Genomic DNA, 26,507 nt, shown 5'->3' with positions numbered 1-26,507 from the left:
TTATGAGTTTAAATAATTAACTCTTGGTCATATGTTGTAATATAACCCATATTTATTTCTCTTATATAACAATGACATTCTAAGTATATATTGGTTTCTTAACTTATGCATCCAGTATAGAGCCCATAAATTGGTTTTTAACTGAATAAAAGATAGTATATGATGGGTTCTGCAACATTGTACAATTGTCTCTACCACATTCACAAACTTTACTGATCCATCAGATTGCCAGCAATTTTGTCATTCCTGCGGAGCTATCCCATTCAAAACTGTAATGTTTTTTGTTTAGTGAAAGAATTTAGTTTTATTGACCCCAAAACAGGAAGAGTCATTGCATCATTGTTAACGAATGTGGCAATCTGAGAAAAGACATCTAACTAAAACACTACGGTTAGAATTAAGGTATTACAAAAAACTTGATTCAAGAAGTACAGTACAGATAACAATAATAGTCACAAAATTTAGTGTTCTGCATTAGGAAATCAATAAAAAAAAATTAAAAACTTAAAGATACTGACAAAAAAAATGATACAATGGTTATATAACAAGGACGGGCAGGAGTTACTTGGTCAAGGGGAAACTTCATGCTGCATGGCATAATATCTATACACTGTAGAACACGTATCACGCAAGAGTGAATAAGATTAACTCCCCAGGCACACTCTCAAGAAAGAGCATAAATGGAAGTATATTTCTTCATGAACTTCAAGCAACGAAGATCTGAGATAAATGTGGCATTAAAAATGGAGCCATGTTTTGTTTTGTATTCAAGTGAGATCCATATTGTGGCAAGTGGGATTGCAGGGAAAAGAAGAGCAATCAATACGCTTTACAGCTTCTCGATCAAAGTACCAATCACCAACAGATTCAGCAATTGTCTGCTCCAGGGGTCAAAAACAGTGAAGGGTAGCAAAAGGAACAGTATGACAAAAACTAAACTAGTACAATGTAAAGTAAACCAGACTAGGACGAACTTTGTTGAAGTTTCTGTTTAATGTATAGAAGTGAGTTTAGAGGGAAAGGGGAGGACACATCTTTCAGTTTCAGATAAAATAACTACATAATGCTTATACAAATAAACAGAAAATGTGAATTAAGATTTTGTTATTTTACTACTTTGCTTCACTTTATATTTGAAAACATTATATTACTTTGCCTATGGTCCCGTTACTGATCCAGGCCTCGGCAAAAGAGGAAGAATTTGTTTGACTCTGACGACAATTAATATAAAAGTTGTCAAATCCCCAATACGGATCAATCCCAACGGATTATATGTGCTAATGCTAACAGCTAAGCCATTATCAAGAAGTAATGCATTGTTTGTCTCAACTCTAGTGTTAAATGAAACTATATCCACTGCATCAACGCCCGAATCTAGTGTCGATTGTTGAGCAAGCGAGGACCTTCACATTTTAATGGAGAAATGTGGATAAAGAAGCTAATCCAAAGGAGTACCTAATTAAGTTTGGCACTTAAAATGTCAGTACCATGTTGTGATTCTATATTTGTGTTAACTTTCAAAAAGCAAATTTCCCATTGTATGACCTTCCAGAGGTACTAGGCCTACCTTATCATTTATTTCAGGATAGTTGGGTGAATTCCATGCCTTGAGTATTTATATAACTTATATTATCTACACAGCATATGTGAGATTCCAAAACTATGATTACCTTATCATTTATTTTAGGAGAGTTGGATGAATGCCACGTTACTTCCATCTCAGTTTGGCAATGGATAAAGCAGGAATTTATAAACATTCCCATCTCTTTTCGTTGTTGGAAGTCATTCAAAGTCTTCAGCAAAGAGCCACGGTAACCTGACAATCATAATTTCCCACGTTATCCATGCCTTGGAGTGGCTACTATATTTATTTTCCAGGTTAGATTATCATTAATCAGCATCTGTGCTATTCCAAATCTAATCCAATTGAAGGCTTACATAAATTAGTAAACCAAGACTTCAACAAAATATCCAGAAACACTATATGGTAGTGATAGTGTTTACTTACCATCAAGTTTATCAATCATGTTAGCATTACAATTGCGAATATTCTGTCTGCAGCTTTGCCAGTGACCAAGGGGATCTGATCCTTGAGGTACCAAGATATTGCGTATCTAAATACATTTTAACTTGTATCAAATGTGAGACCTTTTTTTAAAAAAAAGTTAACAATGAAACATGTATGCTAAGGGAGCTTACCTGCCAGAAATCATACGCTGGATGAACAAGGAACAGTGGAGTCTTTATGTTTTTAACAATTTCTTGTGGAAACAGACACTGCATTACAAATAAACATTTGGTTGTTCTTTAGTTGAAATATATGACCAACCAATCAAACTTTACAGTTACAGATTCTACCAAAGGCTGAGGCAACAAAGTATGATAAAAACTAAAAACCTGCCTTGTATGGTTCCATTTTATCAATGCAATCTTTGTGCAAACTTTTTGCAAGACCCTGACAACGAGATTTGCGATTATTATATAATTAAGAGAAAAAATCAGTGTACTTTTCTTTATTTATACCAATATACTTAACAGATAAGTATAATCGTAATTCCTAAAAGAAATATTGCTAGAACTATATAAGTAACCACACCTGCAGCTGGGTAACATCATGATAGAAGGATCTCATTGTACTGTTTCCGCTAATATCCTTCCTGAAATTTGTGTAATAAAGATTATACTAATTATTTTACGCAGTAACACATCATGGGAGATGGTGAGCATGCCATGTACAGGTAATTTAGAACTCAATGTACCAGTAGTGCGGTTTTACAAATCTCAATAGCAGTTAATGAAACTCTGGTCCATTACTATTCAAAACTTTTTTTTGCTCAGGAAGTATCGTCCAGAGATCACCCAAAGTGTGATAAAATAAAAAGGTGTTTCGGTAACTTTCAGTTTACATTTATCATGACACAAAAAGCTGCATGTTGAGAGAAACCTACTCATCTAGGAAGAAGCCTGCATCAGAAAGGCACTTAACAGTTGCTTCTTTTGGAAGTAATTGCCGGAAGTTGTCACAGTGTATAAGAGCTGCTAACCCTCCAGCAGAGCATCCTGAGAGCAACGCCTACAGAAGTAGTCTTCTATCATCAAATGCTAACAAGTTTTAATTCAAGGCTAATCCATCATAATTCATACACAGTCCAATATATCAAAAGCATATAATCTGGAGTTTGGAGTGAGATAATACTGCCTATTTGAATTACATTCATGTCAAAAGACAAGAACTAACACAGAAATTCCTTTCACTCTTGAAATTGCACATGTTCAAATTGAAAAGCAAAGCTTTAATCTCATGTTACCATCTATTCTTATTGCTCAAGTTCATTTAAGAGAATATGGAAATTATTTGTGCTTATTAAAGAAGTTCATTTACAATAAAGGACAACCACTTTCTTATGTTAACCAACTCAAGCAATACATAGATTAAAGAGAAGTTATTCAATATAAACTAACAAAAAGTTTATTAAAGGGTTTTTCATTGTTGTGAATTGTGTGCTTAATCACACATGTAAATTTTGTATTTATAATCATTCAAAGTATAATATAGGGAAACCTAATAAAGGATAGTATCCCTAACTATCACCTATACATATTTCCCTAATTACTAAGATCAAATCATATTTTTACAGTCCCCCTTAAATTGGAGTACATATGTCATGAGTAAAGCTTGTTACAGCTGCGGTCATTACGATAGCTCTTCAGGGATTTAGTGAGCATGTCTACTTGTTGGTCAATGGAGTTGACAAAGTTCGTAATGATCTCTCCAAAGAGGACCTTCTCTCCCACAAAATTGACAATAAATTTCTATGTGTTTTGTTGGCTCATGAAAGACTTGGTTTGATGCAATGTGAATGGCAGCTTCATTGTCATATATTATTCGAGTATCCTGTGTATCTCCAAATATTAACTGACAGAGAAGTGGCTTAAGCCAGGTAATCTCGCATGCAGTTGCTCCCTAGCCTAGTACTCAACTTAAGTATTGGATTTAGCAACAATTTTATGCCCCTTGCTCCTAATATCCAGAAGTGGACCTCCTATGTTATAGTAATCCTACCCAATCAACACTAGAAAAAATTACAAATAATTTTGAAATTGCCTTCATCTGCATGTATTAAATCGCAACTTGGTGCATTCTAAATGTATTGAAGGATGTGTTCAACAGCATCCCAATGACTATCACATGAGACCTTTAGGAATTGGCTAACCACACAAACTACACATGTGATGTTTGGTCTAGTGACAATGAGGTAATTAAGTCTGCTTAGTCGACTATGATATCTTCCGAGGTATTTCAATCACTCCCCCTATTCTAGAAGAAGATTTAAATTAGGATCCATAGCACTAAAGTTGGGGCAACAGTCAATTATACTAGTATTGGTCAAAAAGTTTGAAGCACTCGAAAATGTCAATGCCAAATGAGAATTGCACAACTTCAATCAATGTTGGAATGGAAAAATGGGTTAGCTTGGCATGTTTTGGCTCAGCCCACCGGCCCACCTAGCAAAATGAGTTGAAAATCTTGACCCACCCCACAAAAAGGTGGGCCAGCCCACCAACTTTTTTTTAAAATTTGTTATATATATATATATATTTACAGCACATTTAACCATATAAATGATTTCTAAGTTTTTGATTGATTAACTAATGTCTCTAATTAAATAAATTAAAACAATTATTACCTTTACATCTTGAATTACTATATTATAATTAATAATTGAAACTTAATTTATAAGTATTAATGATTTAAGTTACAATATTATTGCATATTTACATCTTTCAAATAAATATAATACAAAATGGTTAATATTTTAAACTATTTTAATTTTAATTTTTAGTTTAAAATAAAAGTGGGTTGGTAGGCTAGCCTGCTCCGACCAGCTAGTTTAGTGTGCTCAGCAAGGCAGACTAACAGGTTGAATGCCATTAAAGTACTTCAGCAAGGCCCACTTTACCATCCCTATTTCAATGCCAATAAAGTACCTAAGTGGATGGAAGTTCTTGGTTTGAAACTAGCAGTTAAAGTGAGACTTGAGTCAAAAATGCTATAGTGACAATCTCATCAACATATACAAGATAAATGAACATGTCAGACGAAGAATGATGTGAATAAAACTAAGTGATCAACTTTAGAATGAGCCATACAAAACTCAAGCAAAACCTAGTTGAAATGGTTGAACCAAGTATGGGAAGATTTCTTCAAGTCATAGAATGTGCGGCAAAACCTAAAGACAAGATGTGAATTGCCAGATACTATAAAACCAAGTGGTTGATCCATGTACACTTCTTTTTGCAACGCACCATGCAAAAAGACATTTTTTATGTCAAACAAGTAAAAAGGCTCATGGCGGATGGCAATCATGGCAAGAAAAAGATGACAAAGTGATTTTGATCACAAGAGAAAGTGTCACCATAACCTACACCAAAAGTCTAAGTATAACTCTTAGCCACCAAACGAGTTCTGCAACAATCATTTGTAATGTTAGATGCAATCTTCACTGTATAGACTTACCAACACCCAATAGTGGTTTGTCTCGAGACAAGGGAACAAGCTCCCATGTGTTGCTAGCATCCAAAGTAGTCATATTTGTAATCATCACCTGTTGCCAATTGTGGCCATTCATGGCTTTACTTGTAGACTTTGGAATAGACAGAGTCCAAAGAGATAAAAGTAAAATAGGAAGGAGATAAACAATCACTATTTCGAGCAAAGGCATATAAAGGTTTAAGATTATAAGTGGAACAAATACCTTTACGAATTGCAATGGGAGGTTCAAGTGTACGTGATATTGATGGAAGAGAAGTTGGAACAAGAGATCAAGCTAGAGGATCATAAAGTGCAACTTCTAATGGTGCCCATGTTTGTTGGTCACATGTGAGAAGTGGATGTGCAATGGAAACTACTACAAGTGTCGGGACAATAGGTGGAACCTCAAGAGAGATGTCTTCAACACTGGAAGAAAACAAAGGAGTAGTCTCAAAGAATGTATAATCAGTAGAGACTAGATACAGTTGTAGTCGAGGAGAGAAACATCGACAACCTTTCAAGAGTTGGGAGTAACCCCGAAAAATACATATTACAAATTTAGCAGAGAAATACATAGTGAGATTGTGAACAAAACCTAAAGATACAGAGAGAGAAAAAACAAAGTTTGTTTTTAAGGTTCAAGATGGAACATGGAATTTGATTGTTGAGAATGGATGAAGGTATGTGTAAAATCAGATGACATGCAATAAGAAGAACATCCCGAGAAGCATAAAGGAACATTAAAGTGAAGAAGAGTGTGATTTGTTTCCACCCAATAGCATTTTTTGCACTCAACAACACCATATTGTTTTGGTGTGCGGCCTCATGATGTTTGATGAAGAATCTCCTTTGAGTTTGGCAAAGACTGAAATGGGAAGACAACTTGTATTACCAATTCATACAATTTTAATTTCGTAGCCAAACTGAGTTTCAATTTCTAAAAAAGAAAAAAAAAACTTTGCAAAGTAGAGAAAACTTGAAAATGATTCTTCATTGGAAAATCCAAGTACAAGAAATTGTCTATTAAATTGGCAAAATAAAAATATCCTAATGTGGAACAAACGTGATTAGGGCCCCAAATATTAGAGTAAACTAAAGCATATCATGATGCAACACACTTATTGAAACGAGGACCACAACAGGTACAGGTATGTTTACCTAGTTAACAAAGCTCACACTGAAAAGACTTAGTGGTAGAAAATCTAGGAACAAGTAGACACACTTTTTCTAGACTCAAGTGTTCAAGGCGTTGTTGGTGTACAAGAGTTGGAGAGGTACAAGAGACACATGACATTGGAGGGATAAAACAAAATAATCCTTCAAACTTATGTCCTACTCTAATCATCCATCCCCTGCTTCAATTCTATACAAGAACAAAATTATTAACACACAAGACAAAATACAGATTAGATTAAAAGGACATTCAAGAATAAATAAGATAGTTTAAAGAATGTTGAGGAAGAGGATGGTTAATCCAATGGCCCAGACTTTAGTCAAAGAGTTGTATGCAAAAGTAACAAGAAGGCAAGGAGTCGAGAAAGGTCAAGAAGAGAAAAAAAAAGATTAGTTTGAGTCATAAGATCTGAGATACCGGAACCAAGTATCCAAGGTCCAATTGAGGAGGACTCAAAAACAAAAGTTACAAGATTACTAGAATGAGTCATAGCTGAAACAATTGATGTAAGTTGGTCAGTTGCTCGAAGCTTGAGAAGCTCATGATACTCAGTGGCAAAAATTATGATATCTAAAGTAGGAGTGGTGGCTTGGGCCACAATTGCTCGTTGAGGCTACTAAAGAGCTTTGGTGGGACATTCTTCTTCAACATGACCCCAAAATTTGTAGTAGTTGCAAGGGGAATTTCCATGACCACCATCACTTCCATTGTGACCACCATGATGAGAGGAGTGAGAGACTAGCTCACCAAATGTTGAAGTGCTTTCAAAAGTATGAGGAGTGGAGAGAAGCAATGACTATTCCTGAATCGCATCCTATTTAGTAATGGTAGAACTAAGAATTTGATTATGAACAACTTCAAGGTCTGGTGGAAGTCCAACAGGAGAAAGTACCATGAAAAATCGAATGTGTTGTTTGTTGAATGCCTCTGCATTAGTAGTGAAGGACATGAAAGTAGAATATTTTGCAACCAGGTAATCAAGCTTTCCAAGATATGTTTGCAGGTCCATGTTCTCTAACTTGATGTTCATCAAGTCGGTGAGTACATTGTAGAAATGAACAATTTTTTGAATAAATTTTTAGTCGTAGCCATACATCATAGCAAGTCGTAAATGTTCTGCCTTGACCTTGAATCCATAACTGAACAACAAATGCCAAGTGCTGTAATTTGTTGTCCCTATGAGTTTTTTGCATGGGATCATTCGAAACGTTGGTAAAAGTCACAAGAGAATGAGCGAAAGCTAATCAGAAAAAGCCATGGAGTCATATTGTCCCAAAAGCAAAGCCCAAAAGTGGTTCATGGAAGGAGAAGCGTGGCAGGGAGGTTGTTACTTGAGACAGACATGTCAAAGATAGGTAACGCATGTAATGGAGTTAGGTGGTGATTCTTGCACGATGGTGATTCTTAGAGGGCTTGAGGGTGGTCAATGGAAGATCATAGCGACTGCATGAACAGAACGCACAAACAGTGTCATATGAACAGTGAGAGTGAACAGTACTTCATGGACAATGCCGCATGAACAATGTCATGTGAACGTGCATAGCGGAAAAAAAAGAAGAGGGAAAAACATAGGGAAAAAGAAAACCTAGCTCTATGATACCATAAAGAGTTTCTCTCTTGCGAATTGTGTGTTTAATCACACATGTAAATTCTTTACTCAAGATCTTTCACAGCATAATATTGGGAAACCTAATAATGGCTATTAATAGAGAATATACCTAATTATCAGCCTGTACATAATTACTAAGATCAAATCATATATCTTTTACAATTATGATTGCAGACCACCAATTAAAAGGATATACTTGAAAGAATACAAAGGAGAGTGATTGTCAACCTCCAACCAAAGAAATTTATAGGAGTAGGCTAGGCCAAATAGAAATGCCTCAAAGGATTTTTCCTTCTCAGTTGTGACAGAATTTTACAGTTAGATAGCCAACTAGGTAATAACTACAGTGAAGCTCCAAATCGGGACATCAAAATTATTTGGGAAAATTGTTTGCTCAAGAGTCCAGACCTCTAAAAAGACTGGGTAGTATCTTATCCAGTTCTACTAGAGTGCAGGGAGTAAAGATTGTTAGTCAATGCTGCTGTTGTGCTGGCAGCAATCATAACAGCAATGGCAGTTACTATGTAGAAGTGATTAATCGTGCTGTCAATTACAGCCAGTTAGTTGAGAAGACTTTAAAAATAAGAAATAGGGAGGAGAAAAAAACTATCTTTTTGGAGGATTATTGAGAGCGTGACAAGGATGTAGGGTTCTTTCTGTACATTGATACTCTTCTATCTCAAACTTGTCATCTCTCTGACCAAGATCTAGAGAACAGAATTCAATAAATAAAATATTTATTATTTCTCTATATTCCTTCATCTAAGTCTGATCCTGTTCTACAAGAATAATTGCATAATATGGTTTTCACTATGCATCGCATGAGGATAATAAGTGCGGAACAAACAGAATATTGACCACGTTGGTCCATTCATTTAATGCTTTATAGTGCAAGTGATAAAATTGAGTAGAAGACTAAAAGCCAGGCATTATATCCATTTTGATAAGCCTATTTGTTCGAAACAAGCTCAGAAAATTTTATAAGATATGCTGGATGATTGTTGTGATGAAAGTATAACCTGCTTTGCTTTGGACAGGCCAATTGATAAGAGTTCATCCATAATAGCTTCCCATATGACCTGGCCTCTGAACAATAACTCACTTCCTCTCTGCTGTACAAAATATCTTTAAAAAATACATCAACATAAACCCAAACATATAAAGGTTACCAACAACCAGTGTCAAATGTAAAATCACTCCTGTCAAATGTAAAATCAATCCTAACCTCGCTCTCGGGGTGACCAGCAAAAGATGCACCATCACAATAGCGAATCTTCACCTTGTTCCAGTTAAAGAAATCTGAATAAGTTTGACAGATCACTTATTCAATATGAAGTAACATCATTTACTCAACATATCAGATCGTCTATCTACCTATTTATTTTTACCAACATACAAACACATTCTACACTTTCTGGCAGTAAAATTTACTCAACGGCCACATATGCATATCCAGGGTGAGCTGGATATGACTTATTCAAATTTGAGGGAAACTGTCACCAATACAATCAGTCATGAATATTAGAACAGTAAAAATTTATTCCACGATCTGTCTAAAGACACAGTAGAAATCAACATAACCCAGAATACCAAAATGACCAAACTGGAACAATGATGTCTTACTATGTCTCTAAAACTTTGTCACCATATCATTCAATCATGAGAATGTAGCAAGCATCACACAATTGGATGATAATAAGAAAATGTCATAAATCAATGCATTGAAGCTAAACTTTTCAAGAAATTGTAAATTCCTACAGAATTAGAGTAAAGAAAGAAAGATATCAAGATATAGTTGACAAGCAAGTACCATCGTGTGATAAAAGCAGTTAATGTTACTTTGACAGTACATAAGTCAAGGGTTTAAATTGCAAGTTGCATCTGTTTGTGACCTACTTTGATATTGCTGGAAATTCTAGACAGATGCAGCCTGTGGAATTTAAAAGTTAAAACAACGATATAAGCACGTTACAGTTACAGATATCTAACCTGGGTTTTGAGAGGGGTCAGAGCTCAGTATTCCTGAAAAAGGAATACTTTTTTCCATATAATTGGAAGACCCCAAATGGGTGAATTTTCGTTGAGTACATGAAGCTATTGAATTGCACCACCCTCCTCCCTGCGCACACAATTGAAACCAGGAAGGTAATAATACTTTCCAGAGAAGTGCTAGTAACACATTTTCTCACATGCTTTATATTATCAGTTAAAAGTCATTAGAAACTATAAAATCACGAAGAAGACTTCTTAAACAAGAAATGAATGAAATCCTTACTATTTCGGGATTTTCAACAGATTGAACAAATTCTAAAGAGTGCATTGAAAAAGGTGTGTCAGAAGATTAACTATGACATGGTTAAAAATCATCATTTCTATGTGACAGATTTCTAAGTTTTCAGTTATCAACAAAGAGCTAATAAAATTCAACTATACGTCATGGAGATATAGTCCAGTGACTATACTAGTCCCAAACTATATTACATTTTTATGCCGGAGTGTTTTGAGAACATTTCTCTATTTAATAATAAAGGTGGATTAAGTATCAGCGGACATTGTATAAGGCTACGATAGTACGGAAACAGAAATCTGGTATTGTTCAATTTTCAGCATAAGAGAAAAAGAAAAACACAGCAATAAATACATGCATAGATTTTTTTCTTCTAAATTCTTATCTCTAACATAAATTAATTTTTAACTTTTAAAAGTTCGTTTCATTTTTCCTTCATATTTTTCACCTCAAGAATTGTTTCTCATACACACAAACTTCTCTTGCAGTGTGTTGCCATTTTTTCTCTGTTCTAGAAATCATACAGAATTTTACAAAAGCAAAACGAGAAACCTCAATGTGGAGCAACCAATTGAGAGATCCGGATCCGAACCCGCTTTGGAAGTGGTAACCGGGGGCGCTCCCGTCCAAGCAAACTGCACACACAGATGGAAATTCCGGATTCAGTTAAAGCGAAAAAGGAGGGAGGCGCGTGGGATCGTTAGGGACGTACGCGCGCGCGTTCGGTTGGCGTTATGGAGGAGCGTTAAGGGAACGAGGGTGGAGCGTGGATGGGAGGGGTAACGGGAATGCGAACGGGAACGGGAATCCAAGTGAGAGAAGAGAGTGAGGGAGAAGAGTAGGAGGAAAACGAATGCAGCTATTGCGTAGTTCTTGGAGGACCAAAGTATTAGGGCGCGAATACGGAGATTGGAAATGGTTGAAACGGGAGAAGAAGAAGAAGAAGAATGAGGCATTGTTTTTGTGACGAGAGGGAGAATGGGAATGGAGAGAGACACTGCGAGAGTGCAGGTAGTCGTTGAATAGATTGGAGTCAACGCAGCGTAGATATAGATGGATCTAATTAACAACGTGCTCTAATGTTGAGCTGGAGATACTTTGTTTTTGTGTACTATGATGTTGGGTGGCACTTATGAAGTACTTCTTACGCAAACGCTTCATCATGCTCGTTATGTTTGCTACTGGTTTGATTTGAGATGGTTCTGGAATATGTACATTATTACCTATCGAAATTGTTTTAGATTAAACTTGCTTTTAAATGTGTCCTTCTTTTACAATTGTTAAGGTTCGGGGATAAATACCACTTTGATGCACAATATAGTTAAAATTTAAAATTGAGATTATGATTAAGATGGAAAAGGGTTTATAAAATTGTAATAAGAAATATAGATTTTATCTTTTGTAAATACTAAGAAAATAGTATTTTATAATAGTTTAAAAACAGTGAGATTCAATTATTTTAAAATTTAAAAGGTTTTAATACTTGTTAGGAATGTGTTTTATTATTTAAAATATCATTTTTTTTTTCTAGAAATCACTTTTTTAAAGTTTTTTTTAGGAGTTTTCACTCCTTGTTCATTTTTTTGAATATCAGAGACTGCTTAAACGATCCTCGAGGTGAAATCTTCAAGTCCATACGATCAGTTTCTGTAAAAGATAAAGTTAGTTTATACTCTTTTCTTTGGTATGTTTTGTTCCTTTACATGCGAGCCAATTGTGCATTGCATGTTGTTGAGATTGTTGATAGGAGGAGCACTGGTTTAGCTGAATCTACAATCTCAGAGTTTCTGGTTTTTTATGATGACAACACATAATTAATAACACATGTGTTTATGTGTTACATGTTCATTACTTTCATGATTATGAATATATGAGAACATGTTTGTATTGTGTTGATCATTGCAATTCACTGTGTTTTACATGAGATCTTATATGTGAATGCATGACATATGTTCTAGAAAAGGAAAATCACAAGCACTTTTGTTGAACTTATAATATGTGGCAAAACAACAGTTTTAAGTCGACTTCATTATGAAGTAAGTCGATTAAAACTCGTGGCTTTGCACAAACTTTTTAAAAGTGTGTTGTGAGAATTTTTGAAGAGAAAGTTTTTCAAAACTTTGTTTAACTGTGTTGTATAGTCGATTACATGCAACCTGCATTCGACTAAGTCTGTTACAGTTTTGAAATTCTATTAATGCTTGTATTAAATGTTACAACGGCTATATTTTTAAATATGTTGACCAAACATATATTGTGATTCGACTGTATTAATTGTACATTCAATTAACTGCATTGATTACTGCTAACTAATTTAATTGAATTGTTGTATTCGACTGCATCAGTAGCTAAGTCGACTTGAGAGCGTTAGAATTGTGAAAAACTATAAATAGACGCGAATTTGAATTCTCTAGGAACTTTTGTGAATTCTAATATTTTCATATTCATTACAGATCGGTGCTATCTTACAGAATGTGGAAAAGCTCCAAGAATCAAAGAAGAAGACCATGGTGATCATCTCTTGTGATTTCTTGAAGAGCAAGATTGTTGTGCTTTGAAAGAGCTAATCAAATATGCACAGAGAGGTGTTTACTGAAAGATCAGTGTTGACAATCTACTAAAGATTGGGTTATTTCCCTGTTGTGATTATAGGAAGAAGAGTGTGCGGCGTTCTTGACTTTGAGGGGTTTCTCAAAGGGTGTAGACAACAGAAGAGGGTAGATCTTGCTGCTGGTCTTTTTTGTTATATGTCTATATTTTGATTAGAGGGTTAGAGAGGTGTTTTATATTTTTGATGTGGAGGTCTCTATAAAAGCCTTGTATAAACCTTGATCATTATAGTGCATTTTCTTCCTATGGTGGAAGGACACTAGATGTAGGCTTGGCCGAACCAGTATAAAAACTCAGTGTTTGATCTTTCTATCCCTACTCTGTTACATTCAGTCGACTTTATTTTTCACGCATTCGACTTTATTTCGCTGCACTATAAAATCCTTTTCCTTGCGTTTCAAGAAAGCTTTTAAAGGCATCTACTTTGCGAAAAAGATCTAAAGAAAACATTGCTTTTGTGTTTCACCAATTCACCCCCTCTTGGTGTTGAAAACTAAGTCATTCTATTTTAACAATTGGTACTAGAGCTGGTTTTCATAAAATATTTGAAAAACTAGTTGATTACGTTTTCTGTTAAATCGACTAATCCTGGAAAATGGCTTCTAATTTTCAAACCTTTGGTGAAGGTGCATCAACAAATAGACCATCTCTATTTGCTGGTGAAAACTATGCTTTTTGGAAAATTCGGATGCAAATCTTTCTTGAATCCGTGGACAAAGGTGTTTAGGATGCAATCATAAACGGTCCATATGAACCCACTCATGTTTTGAATGGAAAAGTTGTTTTGAAATTTTTTTTGGGTTAAATATGTTTTTAGTCCCTAAACTATTGGCCGTTTCTGGTTTTCGTCCCTGTTTTAAAGTAATGTACAATTTGGTCCTCATTCTTTTCGAAACGTTCGTTTTAGTCCTCGAAAACTAAACACTGTTTAAAAATTTGGTCCTCATTTAGCAACAAATGAGGACTAAAACCAAAATTCCGAGGACTAAAACGAACCTTTCGAAAAGATTGAGAATCAAATTGTACCTTACTTTGAAAGAGGGACGAAAACCAGAAACGGCCAATAGTTTAGGGACTAAAAACATATTTAACCCATTTTTTTTAGTGGACTCAAGATGAGAACCGCAGAGCACAGTATGATGTTAAGGCTAGAAATGTAATTGCTTCTGCACTAACTATGGATGAGTTTTTCAGGATATCCCAATGCAAAACGGCTAAGGACATGTGGGAAGTCTTGGAGGTGACTCATGAAGGAACTGATGAAGTTAAGAGAGCCAGAAAGAACTCGCTGATATAGGAGTATGAATTATTCAGAATGAAGGCTGATGAGACTATCTACGAGGTGCAAAAAAGATTCACGCATATAGTCAACCACCTCATGGCTGTAGGAAATTTTTTTGACAAGGAAGATATCAACATCAAGATTTTGAAAAGTCTGAACAGAAGCAGGCAACCGAAGGCCACAACAATTTCTGAGTCAAGAGATCTAACAAACATGAATATGGCTACCTTGTTCGACAAGTTAAGGGAACATGAGCTTGAACTTGGAAGGCTAAAGGAAGAGGAAGAGATTGAAGAAAAGAAGTCTATTGCCTTAAAAGCCACAAGCAGAAAAGCTTCAAAGATTGTGACACTACAAAAAAAAATGTTATTTAGTGGAGGTTTTTTTTTCAATTTGCGGGGGTTTTACCCTCCGCAAAATAATTTCCGGAGGTTTTTCAAACCGCCGCAGTTTGAGTCGCCACAACCTATCTGCGGGGGTTTTTCGCAACCCCTGGTATCAAATTCAATTTGCGGAGGTTTTTTTGCGGAGGGTAAAAACCTCCTTTATTACTGACTATTATTTTGTGGGAGTTTTTAACCTCCTTTATTTTCAACTATTTGATTACAAAAAATATTTGTATTTTTTACACTATTTTTTGTATTAATATATGTTATTCAATTCACAAGCTTGCTGAAATAATAATAAAAAATAATAAAATATATAAAATTGTAAAATATACAAAAATAATTCAAATTAATTTTATTAATGATTTAAAATAATATAAGTACATTCGTTGACAATTACAATGTAAATATAAAAAAGTACATAATGTTTAGATAACATTACAAGATTGACCTGGTCGAAAACTACAAGACCAATTAAAAACATATAGACTAATGTTGATAACCTAAACAAAATCCCTAACTCAGATAAAAGTTTAACATGAGACACTCTGCATTTGCTTTCTATGTTGCGAAGTAAAAGAGCTTCACTTCATCAACTACTTCCCTTAAACTCATTCCTCCATCACTACTTTTTTAAAATTCAACAATGTATGTCCAACAAGTCATTGTTTGTAGACTCTCCTGCTTCCATTGCTTCTAATCTTTGGTTGATGATATACATACAAAGTTTTATGAGATTGTAAGCATGATAAACAAGATGAACAATGGATTCATCATCCATTTCCGAACCTACAAAGTTGAGATTCTTCATACAAAAATTTATGACAATATGCAAACTAGAAAAAACAAGATAAATATATAGAAAGGAATTTACCTGTCTTTGATATGCAAACTAGAAAGAACAAGAAGATAAATATATAGAAAGGAATTTACCTGTCTTTGATGTTGGCACTAGGTTGCATCATCTCTTGCTTGACAACAACATATGCTCCACATCTTTCAGTGAATTTGTTAAGATAAACCAATGCTCCACATCTTTCAGCTACATCATATTTATAAGCACACGACCCTTTTTCCTTTACATAGCCTACCAATTTCCCATAACCCAAAGATTCAACAGGGTAACAAATATTCAAACCCATTTCAAATAGAACACACAAAATTGAACAATACCTTTTACAAAGCTTATCACCAATACTAGTATTACTTCACACAGTCACCAATGACATATCAAAACTACACGGACTCAACCTGCATATTCAACAAAACCAGCTATTTCTTTACTTCATCACTCAAATCCCTCATCCACTTAATACATATAGAGAGTTGTTATTGTCACTAATTAAATCATCATTATTTAATATACAAAAGAAACGAATCTGTAAATGAAAAGTCAAGAAACTGGTAGAACTCAAAGTTGTAATACTCTGCATATAACAAATGCTCTCATTTTCCATGATCATGAAGTTTAAATTCAGTAAACAGATTAGTTAATTCGATAAATAATGAGAAGAGAAAAAAGGAGCCATTATTAGCTACTTCAATTATCCAAATCAGTTTGACAGTTTCATTTGATAAGCAAAACAAGAAGGTACTATCAAGGGGAAACAAACAATGATTTATACATATAAAAATTTAGTCATACCTGTAGTTGCAGCAATGCTGAATGTAGCAGGTTGGCCTCTTCAATAGGATCAGGAGATATCTCAACCCCGCTGACCTCAACATCGTAGTCAGCTTTCTTATCTGAGATAGCAATAGTTTATTCAATAACGATAAAAAAAAGAAGTAATATAGTGCAACAAAACATCAATTAATAATTAAATAATAAGACTAATCAAAGAGAAAAAAATTCTTAGAAACTAAAAGACAATTTCCAAGCAGTAGCCAATACGTTAAATCAACTCAACAAAACTCATTATTCAGTTATACTCATATTATTATACAAATAAAAAAATCTCCCCAACTGAATAAAACCAATGCCTAGAAACAGATAAAGACGAAATATTTACGCACGATCAAATAAATAAAAAACCGTATACAGAAACCCAACTGTTTAATAAAATCATTTTCGAGGGAAAGTTTAAAACTTTCAAACCCCAAATCAAGGAAACAATATTCATTTAAAGAATATAGATCCGGGGTTTGAAACCGCCACCGAAATTTTGGGGGTTTTATTCCCATAATTTTCCGCAGCACCAAGAATTGGCCTATAAATGCTTCTGGATCTAAAATTTGAAACCTTATTCCCATAATAAACAAACAGTGATTTATACATATAAAAATTCAGCAATGAAATTGGTAAATGGTACTCCATCACATGCTTGAAATGTCAATGCTTTTCATTCCATAATCTGTTAAAAGAAATTTTATGATGATTAATTAATTAGTAGTAAGGAATCTCGGTAACTATATCCCAAAATTTGAAATCATGATCAGAGCATATACCTACAATTCAGCTTCCAAAATTTCAGTAAACAGATTAGTTAATTCGATAAATAATGAGCAGAGAAAAAAGGAGCCATTATTAGCTAGTTCAATTATCCAAATCAGTTTGACAATTTCATTTGATAAACAATACAAGAAGGTACTATTAAGGGAAAACAAACAGTGATTTTTACATATAAAAATTTAGTCATACCTTGGTGTAACGAATGATGCATATGTCATACCATATAATAGCTCCTACAGTGTTGGAACACCTTCGAGTGAGCTCACTGGCGGTAGTGGTAATGCCGAAGCGGCAAAAATACCCTCTGATGTTGTTTCCTAGAGTCAGATCCCCCATTGTTTGCTTTAAACTCCTCAATATTACTTTCAGTGACCTATTGGCAAATATTACAAAAACTACATAGGAAAAGGAAATTAATCGCATCATGCAAAAATGAAATTAACTCGCGTCGCATTGCATTCCAGTGATTCACAAATCAACTACCAAGAAAAGAAAGATGGCGAAGCACCTGCAATTGACGATCCGTGTCCGTGGCGGGATCCTACATGTTGTGGCCGTGCGTGTTGAAACTGAGCGCAGAGAAGAACGGAACGAAGAAGGCATTGGCGAGTTGCGGATCCGAAACCCTAACCACCTCTCTGCCCTCGACGTCGTGGAGAAGCGACCCCATCATCCAGTACTCCACGCTGTGCTGCTTCTTCAGCCCCCTAATTCGTGGGCCACGGTGGCTAGTCCTCCACGATGATGGGCGTCTCCACCGTATTGAGGTGGTCAATCAAGGGTGAAGAGAAAACTGAGACACTGAAAGGTCAGGGAAGAAGCTGAGGCACGAAGGGTTTCTTTCTTTTGGGTTTGTTGTGTTCTAATTCTAGAAAAGAAGAATCTAAAATTTGGAGTGAAAAAAAGTAAAATTTTGGGAGGGAATGCTAAAAAATGTGAGGGAAATGAAAAAAAAAAGTATTATAATCTATTAAGCTAACCAACCTCTTCCAAAAGGAATCAAAACCTCCGTTATTCTTGGCTTTAAGATGATTTATCAAAATAATTTTAGATAATGTTTATTTGAGGGGGTTTTTAATAACCTCCCCAAAATAATCCCTACTAAATACAATATTTTTTGTAGTGTGAATTCTGAAGTTGAATCAGAGGCAGAACTGGGAAACAAAGAATTGATGAGCATGGTGGTAAGAAAATTCAATCGATTCATGAAAAACAAAAGTCAATTTACTGACCATGCAGGTATTGGAAAGGGAAAGAAAATTGCAAGGTCAAATGATGTTCAGTGTTATGAGTTTGGCAAAGAAGGACATATCAAGCTTGAATGTCCAGACCTGAAAATCAAGCAAAGAGGAAGCAGGAGATTTCCTCATGACAAGAGCAAGAAGCAGAAAAGCGCATATATTACTTGGGAAAACAGTGACTCGGACTCTTCAAGTGATGAAGACTGTGATCGCAAAGAAGAATCAAATATCTGCTTCATGGCAGGCTCTGCACAATCAGACGATGATAGTGATCGTGAATTCGAAAATGAACCAATAGAAGTCAAGTACCACATGTTACTGGATGCATTTCAGGAAATTCATGCAGAGGCCATGCGACTTTAGTACAAAGTGAATCGATTATCATCTGAGAGAAGAGATTATGAATACAGAATTGATAATCTTGTGCAGGATAATGAAAAGCTTGAAAAAGATCTTGAAGAAGCTCTGAAATCTGCAAAGACAGTAAAGACCGAAGTACAAGTTGTTGAGAAAGAGTGTGATAATTGTCCTCTACATGTTGAGAAAATTGAGTACTTAACCAGATTGGCAAAATTCACTCAAGGCAAAGAAAATCTTGATGCTGTGTTGAGATCATTTGGAAGAGCTATCTACAAACAAGGTATTGGCTACAAGGCTAAAAGTAATAGGATAAACTCAAAGAAATTTATTGATCTGAGTAAACCTACTACTAATGCATGCTTTTATTGCAATACACTTGGTCACATAGTAAGAAACTGCTATTTTAGAAATGTTGGTGTTCCAAAAGGAAAATACAAATGGGTTCCCAAGGAAGAACTTTCTGCAACTGACAAACAAGGACCCAAATTCAAATGGGTACCTACATCAAAAATCTAAGTTGTTTTGCAGGAAAGCAGATGATGTTGTAGTAGTGCAGAACTCAAGGATGAGCTAACTTGATGATATCAAAGTTCTTGAGTACCTACAAGCGGTAACGATTATTATCTCACTGCATCATGAATGATATTTGTTTGAATGATTGTTTGATGAATGTATGATTGTTGATTGATTGATTAAGATTATTTTATGTGAAAATCAATTTTTACGACTTTTAATCGATTGGATAAAGTACACAGTCAATTACATGTTGTTATATGTGTATTTTTATTTTGTGAAAACCTTTTGTCATACAGAAGTCAACTTTGAAATTAATGAAATCGACTAGACATCTCTGTCATGGGCTTTCTATATTTGAAAATTTAAATGGACTTATTTGTGATTATTCTTTCGCGCCTTTATATATGTATACCATGACTACAGTTGTAACACACAAAACCCTAGAAAATTCTATGAAAGGTGCTTCGTGAATTCTTTGAAAATGGCATCATCTTCCTCACCTAAGCGCACCAAGAACATTTCTCCATCCAAAAGAAATGCAAGTCCTTTAGGGTGGATCAGTGACAGCGACGCTAGAGAAAGGTTTATGTGTTGGAAGAAATTTAAAGATGTTGCTCCACACAAGTCAATTGAGCTATCTCTGTTCAGGAATGAAGGATTCATATTTCCAGAAAAGCTTGGATATCAGGGTCTATCAACCTTTGTTCAGATGAAAGGTGACTATTATCCAGATCTTGTTAGAGTATCTTACAACAACATCAAAGTTGTTGATGGAAACATTCATTCTCGCGTAAAAGGAGTAGACATTGTTATCAACAATGATACTTGGTTACAAGTTGCCGGTCTCAAAGATGAAGGACACATGTCACACTTACTAGATTGCTTACAAAACAGGTGGACTAAGAAGACGCAAATGTTCAAAGATTGTATGAGATATCCAGGAAGATACAAGAAGGAAAAAGGATTTCTGCATAGATGGCTGGACAATGAAGAGAAAATCATTGATTTCATCATTGGTCATGTTTTGTTACCTGGAAGATCTAATTATGAAAAATTGACTTCAGAGGATCTATAGCTGCTAAATGCTATAATGTTTAGAATACCAACAAATTGGGTAGTTGTTTTCAAGTGGCATATTATTGATGTCGGTATCAATGACTGGTGTGATTTACCTTATGGTGTGCTCATAAGCAAAATATTGTCTTTTAGTGACATTAATCTCATTGGTGAAACCAAGGTCACATGCAACAAAGCCAATCAAATTGGAAAGGCGATTCTAACATGTATTGGTTTGAAAAAAACTGCTCTAGGATGGTTTTTCAGAAATGAACAGGACTCAACCAAGAATCAAGATGAGTTACATGACTCCGATTGTGAACAAATATTACGATCTCCTATGTCTGAATTTGAAAAGTTTGTGGCAAATAGATTTGAGAAGGTCTCCAAAAGAGCTAACCTAATGAAGAAATCTCTTATGAAAATGAATGAGAAGATGGATGAAATTATAGAGAATTATGTGGAAAGTTCTACATCGATAGAAGAATCAATAGATAAAGATGATGAGACTAGTGAAGAAAATTCTATGGAGTCATCTGAAACAGAATAAGAGTCTTGTGTTTACAGTCTAGTGTCATGTGTTTTGTTTGTTTGGTTGGTTGTCTTAGTTATTTTTTCCTGGTTTGTTTTGTTCTAGTTGTAGTAGGCTTTATAAGCCATTATTTTTGGTTAATCTAATTGTAATATCTTTTGAAAATTAATGAAATCAAATATTTTTCTTAAATTCAATCTGTATTGATTAAGTCGATTGTGTTGTGTATGAAGTTGAATGCTTTACTGTTTACTATTGCATTCATACATTTACACACAGAGATTATACCTGTAATAATTTTTGTATTACAATGATTCTAAAATGCTTGATCTGGAAAAGATCTTGAAAGGTTTTGCAGGAACATTGCTTCTGGATGAACAACTGGAGATTAACTCAAATGGAAAGCAATGAAGTCGATTGCAACTGGGAATCAATCGATTACTATTTAACAGGGGTTATAAATTCCATGATTTGGAATTTGGTTATTCTGATTATTGATCATATATTGTTGATTGTTTCATATTCAATATATCTCTGTCTTATAATTGATTGAAATGTTTGAGATATTATATTGAGATTGTTGAATGATATTGTATCTATGCTTCATTGATGTGTTTGCACAATTTTTGTCTTGGTACAATACTGTCACATGCTTATACATGCTCTAAAATGATCTGTGCATACTGTATTGTGCATCTGGGTTTTGAATATAAAATATACATAATGACAGGGGGAGCATTACATATTTTTTAGATATTTCACATGCCTATATTTGAGGGGAAGAATCTATCTTTAACCTGTGATTATCTGTGACAAGGAAAGCATCTTTATTTGTTTGATTAACATGATTTACTGATGCATCTTTGAAACAATTGATTATCTGAATATCAATACCTATTTGCATACCTTTTTTGCTAATGCACAAAGGGGGAAAATGCTGGGAAAATATTCTGATATACATTTTGAGCTCTGAATTGATATGTTTTTGCTCTGAATAAAAGATGAGAATATTTCATTTGCTCTGATACATTTTGATATAATATGATTTGATTTGTACAACATGGTTGTTTATTAGTCATGGTTGTGCATCATAAAAAAAGGGAGAGATTGTTGAGATTATTGATAGGAGGAGCACTGGTTTAGCTGAACCTACAATCTTAGAATTTCTGGTTTTTGATGATCACAACACATAATTAATAACACATGTGTTTATGTGTTATGATTATGAATATATGAGAACATGTTTGTATTGTGTTGATCATTGCAATTCACTATGTTTTACATGAGATCTTATTTGTGAGTGCATGACATATGTTTTAGAAAAGGAAAACCACAAGCACTTTTGTTGAACTTATAATATGTGGCAAAACAATAATTTTAAGTCGACTTCATTATGAAGTAAGTCGATTAAAACTCGTGGCTTTGCACAAACTTTTTCAAAGTGTGTTGTGAGGATTTTTGAAGAGAAAGTTTTTCAAAACTTTGTTTAACTGTGTTGTATAGTCGATTACATGCAACCTGCATTTGACTAAGTCTGTTACAGTTTTGAAATTCTATTAATGCTTGTATTAAATGTTACAACGACTATATTTTTAAATATGTTGACCAAGCATTTATTGTGATTCGACTGCATTAATTGTACATTCAATTAACTGCATTGATTGCTTCTAACTGCTTTAAATAAATTGTTGTATTCGACTGCATTAGTAGCTAAGTCAACTTGAGAGCGTCAGAATTGTGAAACACTATAAATAGACGCGAATTTGAATTCTCTAGGAACTTTTGTGAATTCTAACATTTTCATATTCATTACAGATCAGTGCTATCTTACAGAACATGGAAAAACTCCAAAAATCAAAGAAGAAGACCGTGGTGATCATCTCTTGTGATTTCTTGAAGAACAAGATTGTTGTGCTTTGAAAGAGCTGATCAAATATGCACAGAGAGGTGTTTACTGAAAGATCAAAGTTGACAATCTATTGAAGATTGGGTTATTTCCCTGTTGTGATTACAGGAAGAAGAGCGTGCGACGTTCTTGACTTTGAGGGGTTTCTCAAAGGGTGTAGACAATAGAAGAAGGGACATCTTGCTGGTGGTCTTTTTGTTGTATGCCTATATTTTGATTAAAGGGTTAGAGAGGTGTTTTATATTTTTGACGTGGAGGTCTCTATAAAAGCGTTGTTGTAAAAACTTTGATCATTATAGTGCATTTGCTTGCTATGGTGGAAGGACACTGGATGTGGGCTTGACCGAACCAATATAAAAACTCAGTGTTTGATCTTTCTATCCCTACTCTGTTACATTTAGTCGACTTTATTTTTCACGCATTCGACTTTATTCCGCTGCACCACAAAATCCTTTTCCTTGCATTTCAAGAAAGCTTTTAAAGGCATTTACTTTGCGAAAAAGATCTAAAGAAAACATTGTTTTTGTGTTTCACCAATTCACCTCCCCTCTTGGTGTTGAAAACTAAGCCATTCTATTTTAACACATGTGTTGTCTGAATTTTCTATATGACTCTGTGTTGATTAGTGGTCTTAATGGCATACTCTAATCACGATTTTGTAGTTTGTAGGTACATATAGAGTTTTGTGATCTATGAAAGTGATTTAGGTTCTATAGAGTTGTTTGAGCTTTTAAAAGGTAAAGAAAGCTAATTACCTTGATTTTTTAAGTGATTGACAACTTTTAATTATTCATTGTATGTTTGTATAATAGTTGGTTTGTGTAATTGAGATGACTCATGAAATATGACCTATTGAGTTGAGTTAGGAAGGTTGAATTGTCCTTGGAGATTGTATGTTGAATTGGAGATATGTTATATATTTGAGATGTCATTGGAGGTGATTTGAGTCATTGAATTATGTATAATATGATGTTTGGTTGCTTTGAGCACCTATGGTTAGTGTTAAATAGGTTTTGAAGGGTTGAAATGGCATAAATCTGCAAAATCATGTTCTGCAGAATTATGTAGACTTGATAGTCGTTGGGTGAAAATATATCTGTTGGACGACTTTTGGGAAAATTTTAAGTCTGTAAGTTCCAGTGATTTCTCGTTGAGGGAACATATTTCGTCATTGGACGAGTGTGCTCTCAGACACTTACTTGAGCGAGCACATCTGGTGGTTGAGCAAGAATTCATTCGCTAAGTGAGCAAATGTAGCGACTAAGCAAGTGTAGTGTCAAGTATTACTAGTTGAGTGAGCAGAAAGCGAAAATATCATAATTTTAACTAAGTTTACCTATATCTCTTATGATGTGCTTATGTGAATGATTAATCCATGCTTGATTAATAACATGATTGTGAACCTATATGGTGTTTATTCAAGTGTGAGCTTGTGATGATGATGAGTTTGTTATCGGTTGTGAGTATGATATATGTGTTTGGCGTTATTCCATGAATCTCGTGGAGAGATTTTATAGTCACTAGCACAATAAAAGAAAACGATAGCGGTTATTTTCACTTATACACAGCGGTTCCGCAATTGAGGCATATACAGGCGAGGCAAAATGGGGTAGGCTTTTTGCCTCGGTTCTGAACCGAGACAAAAGGTGTGTGCTTTTGCCTCGGTTGAAATACAACCGAGGCAGTAGAGGGGCTTTTTCTTTTTTCTTGTGTTTTTTTTGTTTTCACCATTCGCCAGTTGTTAGCCCCTGGTCGCAATCCATCAACGCCTACCGCTCCATCTCACACCACCATCATCATCTCCAAATCAAATATCCCAATTTCAAGATCAAAATACAATAATAGTAAACCCTAAAAGAGAATTCCTAAATCATAACTCAACCAATCTTCACGGCTCATCCTGCAATCAATCAGAAACCAAAAAAATCAACCCCTAAGACGAAATGCAAACTCCAAATCACTAAAAGAACGAGGATGGCGCGCTCCCACCACCACCTGTAGAGAATCAATCAAACACCACCACTCCTGCAGAGAATCAATCAAAGAGAAAACAACCAATCGAAATCAGAAAAATGGGAGGGAAGGAAGCTTCCTCCTTCACTCATTTTTTGCGATAATTACAAAAATGTCACCGCGCCATTTTTTGCTTCGGTTACAACTAAATCGGTGTCAAATGCACGAGTTAAAATCCTTTTTTTTTACTAGTGAGTGATGTTTGGTATTGTATGTATTGATGTAGGGATTTCGAATGGGAGTTATCCTAACACTCTAATACCATCCATTTTCAAGTAGAGAAGTGTGAAGTATGTCATGAGGAGTAGCATGAAGTCTTTGTCTATGGTCACCGATTTGGTCCTAGACACTAAGAGGGATAACCTTGTAGGTGGTAGGGTGATAACCCCTTTGTTTATGAATCTGCAGAATATAGATACCACTACAACTGTAGGACACCCTAGAGTTTTATATCAATATATCTGATGGTCAAGTCTAAAATGAATGATTGTATGTCTTAGGGATTGATATATTTACCTATGTTATATGCTTACTTCTGATGAAATTGTTATATGATTGTTTTTGGTACATTAGCTTACCCTTTCCTTTATGTTTGTCTATTTATGTGTTTCTTTCTATTTGCAATTATGTGAGCAGATGAAGATATTGTAGTTGATCCAATGCAGGACGTGAGTAATGCTTAAGGTTAGAGTTAGACTACTAGATTTCCTTACTTATTCAATTTTGTAAAACAATATTATGATTTTGACTCGGTGTAATAATACTCAAATTAGTACTATAGGATCCTTGTATATGTATATATTTGATGTTATAGTTTCTTTATAACTCTAATAGCCTTTTATACATTTGTTCTTGAATAATATGTTTTTTAACATTGATGTGTGGGTTTTTTTTTAATAGTTGTATGCTATTAAAATAGGATGTTACACCTTTTACCATAAAACAAATTATTAAATTAAAATCAATTCTTTTGTAAATATTTTATCTTCATCAAACTTAAGATTATGAAATTAATTATTTTCTTAACTCCTTACGTTTTAGCTATGGCTCAACAAAAAATTAGTATATGACTAAATATTAAGAAATTAAGTAAAGTTGAATGGGTTGGATTGAATAAATGGGTAATGTTGGATAAATAAAATTGATAATTATGGTTGGATTTTTACAGTGGATGAGAATTTTATGAAAACCCGACTCAATCTAAATTATATTTTAAAATTTTAATTTTAATATAATATTATTTTTGTTAAAATTTATCAGTAAGTTATGTAAAATCATATTCCATTTTATAGATGTTATATTTTTTAGCTAAAAAGTCATTATATTTATGTCATCTATTTAAAACAAAGATTTTTTTTCATTAAAAAATTTAATTTAATATAAGTTCTCAATTTGAAAAATCTAACTGAATTAGCTTGTAACTCGAACAACCCAAATCTCATCAATTCGATAAATTAAATGGTATGATATGAATTTTAAAATATAAAATTTGGGTTATATTTTATTTGTCAAGTTACATTTGAATCCAAACCAACTATACCTATGCTTAC

At 34.4% G+C, this 26,507-nt stretch overlaps 2 protein-coding genes across 3 annotated transcripts; both read right to left on the bottom strand.

Annotated features, from left to right (window-relative positions):
• Positions 1–374: 374 nt before the first annotated feature.
• LOC124822319 (pectin acetylesterase 5-like) lies at positions 375–11,718 on the bottom strand. 2 transcript variants are annotated; one of them, XM_047294312.2, is made up of 12 exons: positions 11,316–11,718; positions 11,156–11,238; positions 10,306–10,435; positions 9,542–9,615; positions 9,336–9,428; positions 2,949–3,073; positions 2,597–2,657; positions 2,402–2,455; positions 2,200–2,277; positions 2,009–2,114; positions 1,671–1,816; positions 375–878 (listed from the first exon to the last, which is right to left on the bottom strand). In XM_047294312.2, exons 1-12 carry the CDS (start codon positions 11,557–11,559, stop codon positions 768–770), a joined length of 1,305 nt encoding a protein of 434 aa, XP_047150268.1. In that variant the 5' UTR covers positions 11,560–11,718; the 3' UTR covers positions 375–767. The 2 variants fall into 2 exon arrangements, with proteins under 2 accessions (XP_047150268.1, XP_047150269.1); XM_047294313.2 differs by having other exon boundaries at positions 9,336–9,425.
• Positions 11,719–15,227: 3,509 nt separating this feature from the next.
• LOC148197630 (uncharacterized) lies at positions 15,228–18,338 on the bottom strand. Its single transcript, XM_088091934.1, has 5 exons — positions 17,842–18,338; positions 17,523–17,706; positions 16,527–16,601; positions 16,055–16,132; positions 15,228–15,968 (listed from the first exon to the last, which is right to left on the bottom strand). The coding sequence occupies exons 1-4, from the start codon at positions 17,934–17,936 to the stop codon at positions 16,118–16,120; spliced, it is 369 nt and encodes a 122-aa protein (XP_087948060.1). The 5' UTR covers positions 17,937–18,338; the 3' UTR covers positions 15,228–15,968; positions 16,055–16,117.
• Positions 18,339–26,507: the final 8,169 nt, after the last annotated feature.

The sequence above is a fragment of the Vigna umbellata genome, chromosome 5 (genome assembly GCF_029865625.1).
Source record: "Vigna umbellata cultivar VRB3 chromosome 5, Vumbellata_1.0, whole genome shotgun sequence".
Taxonomy (NCBI): Eukaryota; Viridiplantae; Streptophyta; class Magnoliopsida; order Fabales; family Fabaceae; genus Vigna; species Vigna umbellata.
Note: the sequence above shows the minus strand (reverse complement) of the source record. Positions and strands in the feature narration are given on the sequence as shown.

Coding starts and splice junctions, on each gene's coding strand:
- LOC124822319 (XM_047294312.2), bottom strand. CDS start 11,559: ATGCCTCATTCTTCTTCTTCTTCTTCTCCCGTTTCAACCATTTCCAAT. Junction 2,278..2,401: donor ATAAAATGGAACCATACAAG/GCAGGTTTTTAG, acceptor TTTGTAATGCAG/TGTCTGTTTCCACAAGAAAT. Junction 879..1,670: donor CTCCTAAAATAAATGATAAG/GTAATCATAGTT, acceptor CCCCTGGAGCAG/ACAATTGCTGAATCTGTTGG.
- LOC148197630 (XM_088091934.1), bottom strand. CDS start 17,936: ATGCCTTCTTCGTTCCGTTCTTCTCTGCGCTCAGTTTCAACACGCACG. Junction 17,707..17,841: donor ACACGGATCGTCAATTGCAG/GTGCTTCGCCAT, acceptor ATTTGCCAATAG/GTCACTGAAAGTAATATTGA. Junction 16,602..17,522: donor GCATCATTCGTTACACCAAG/GTATGACTAAAT, acceptor TACGATGTTGAG/GTCAGCGGGGTTGAGATATC.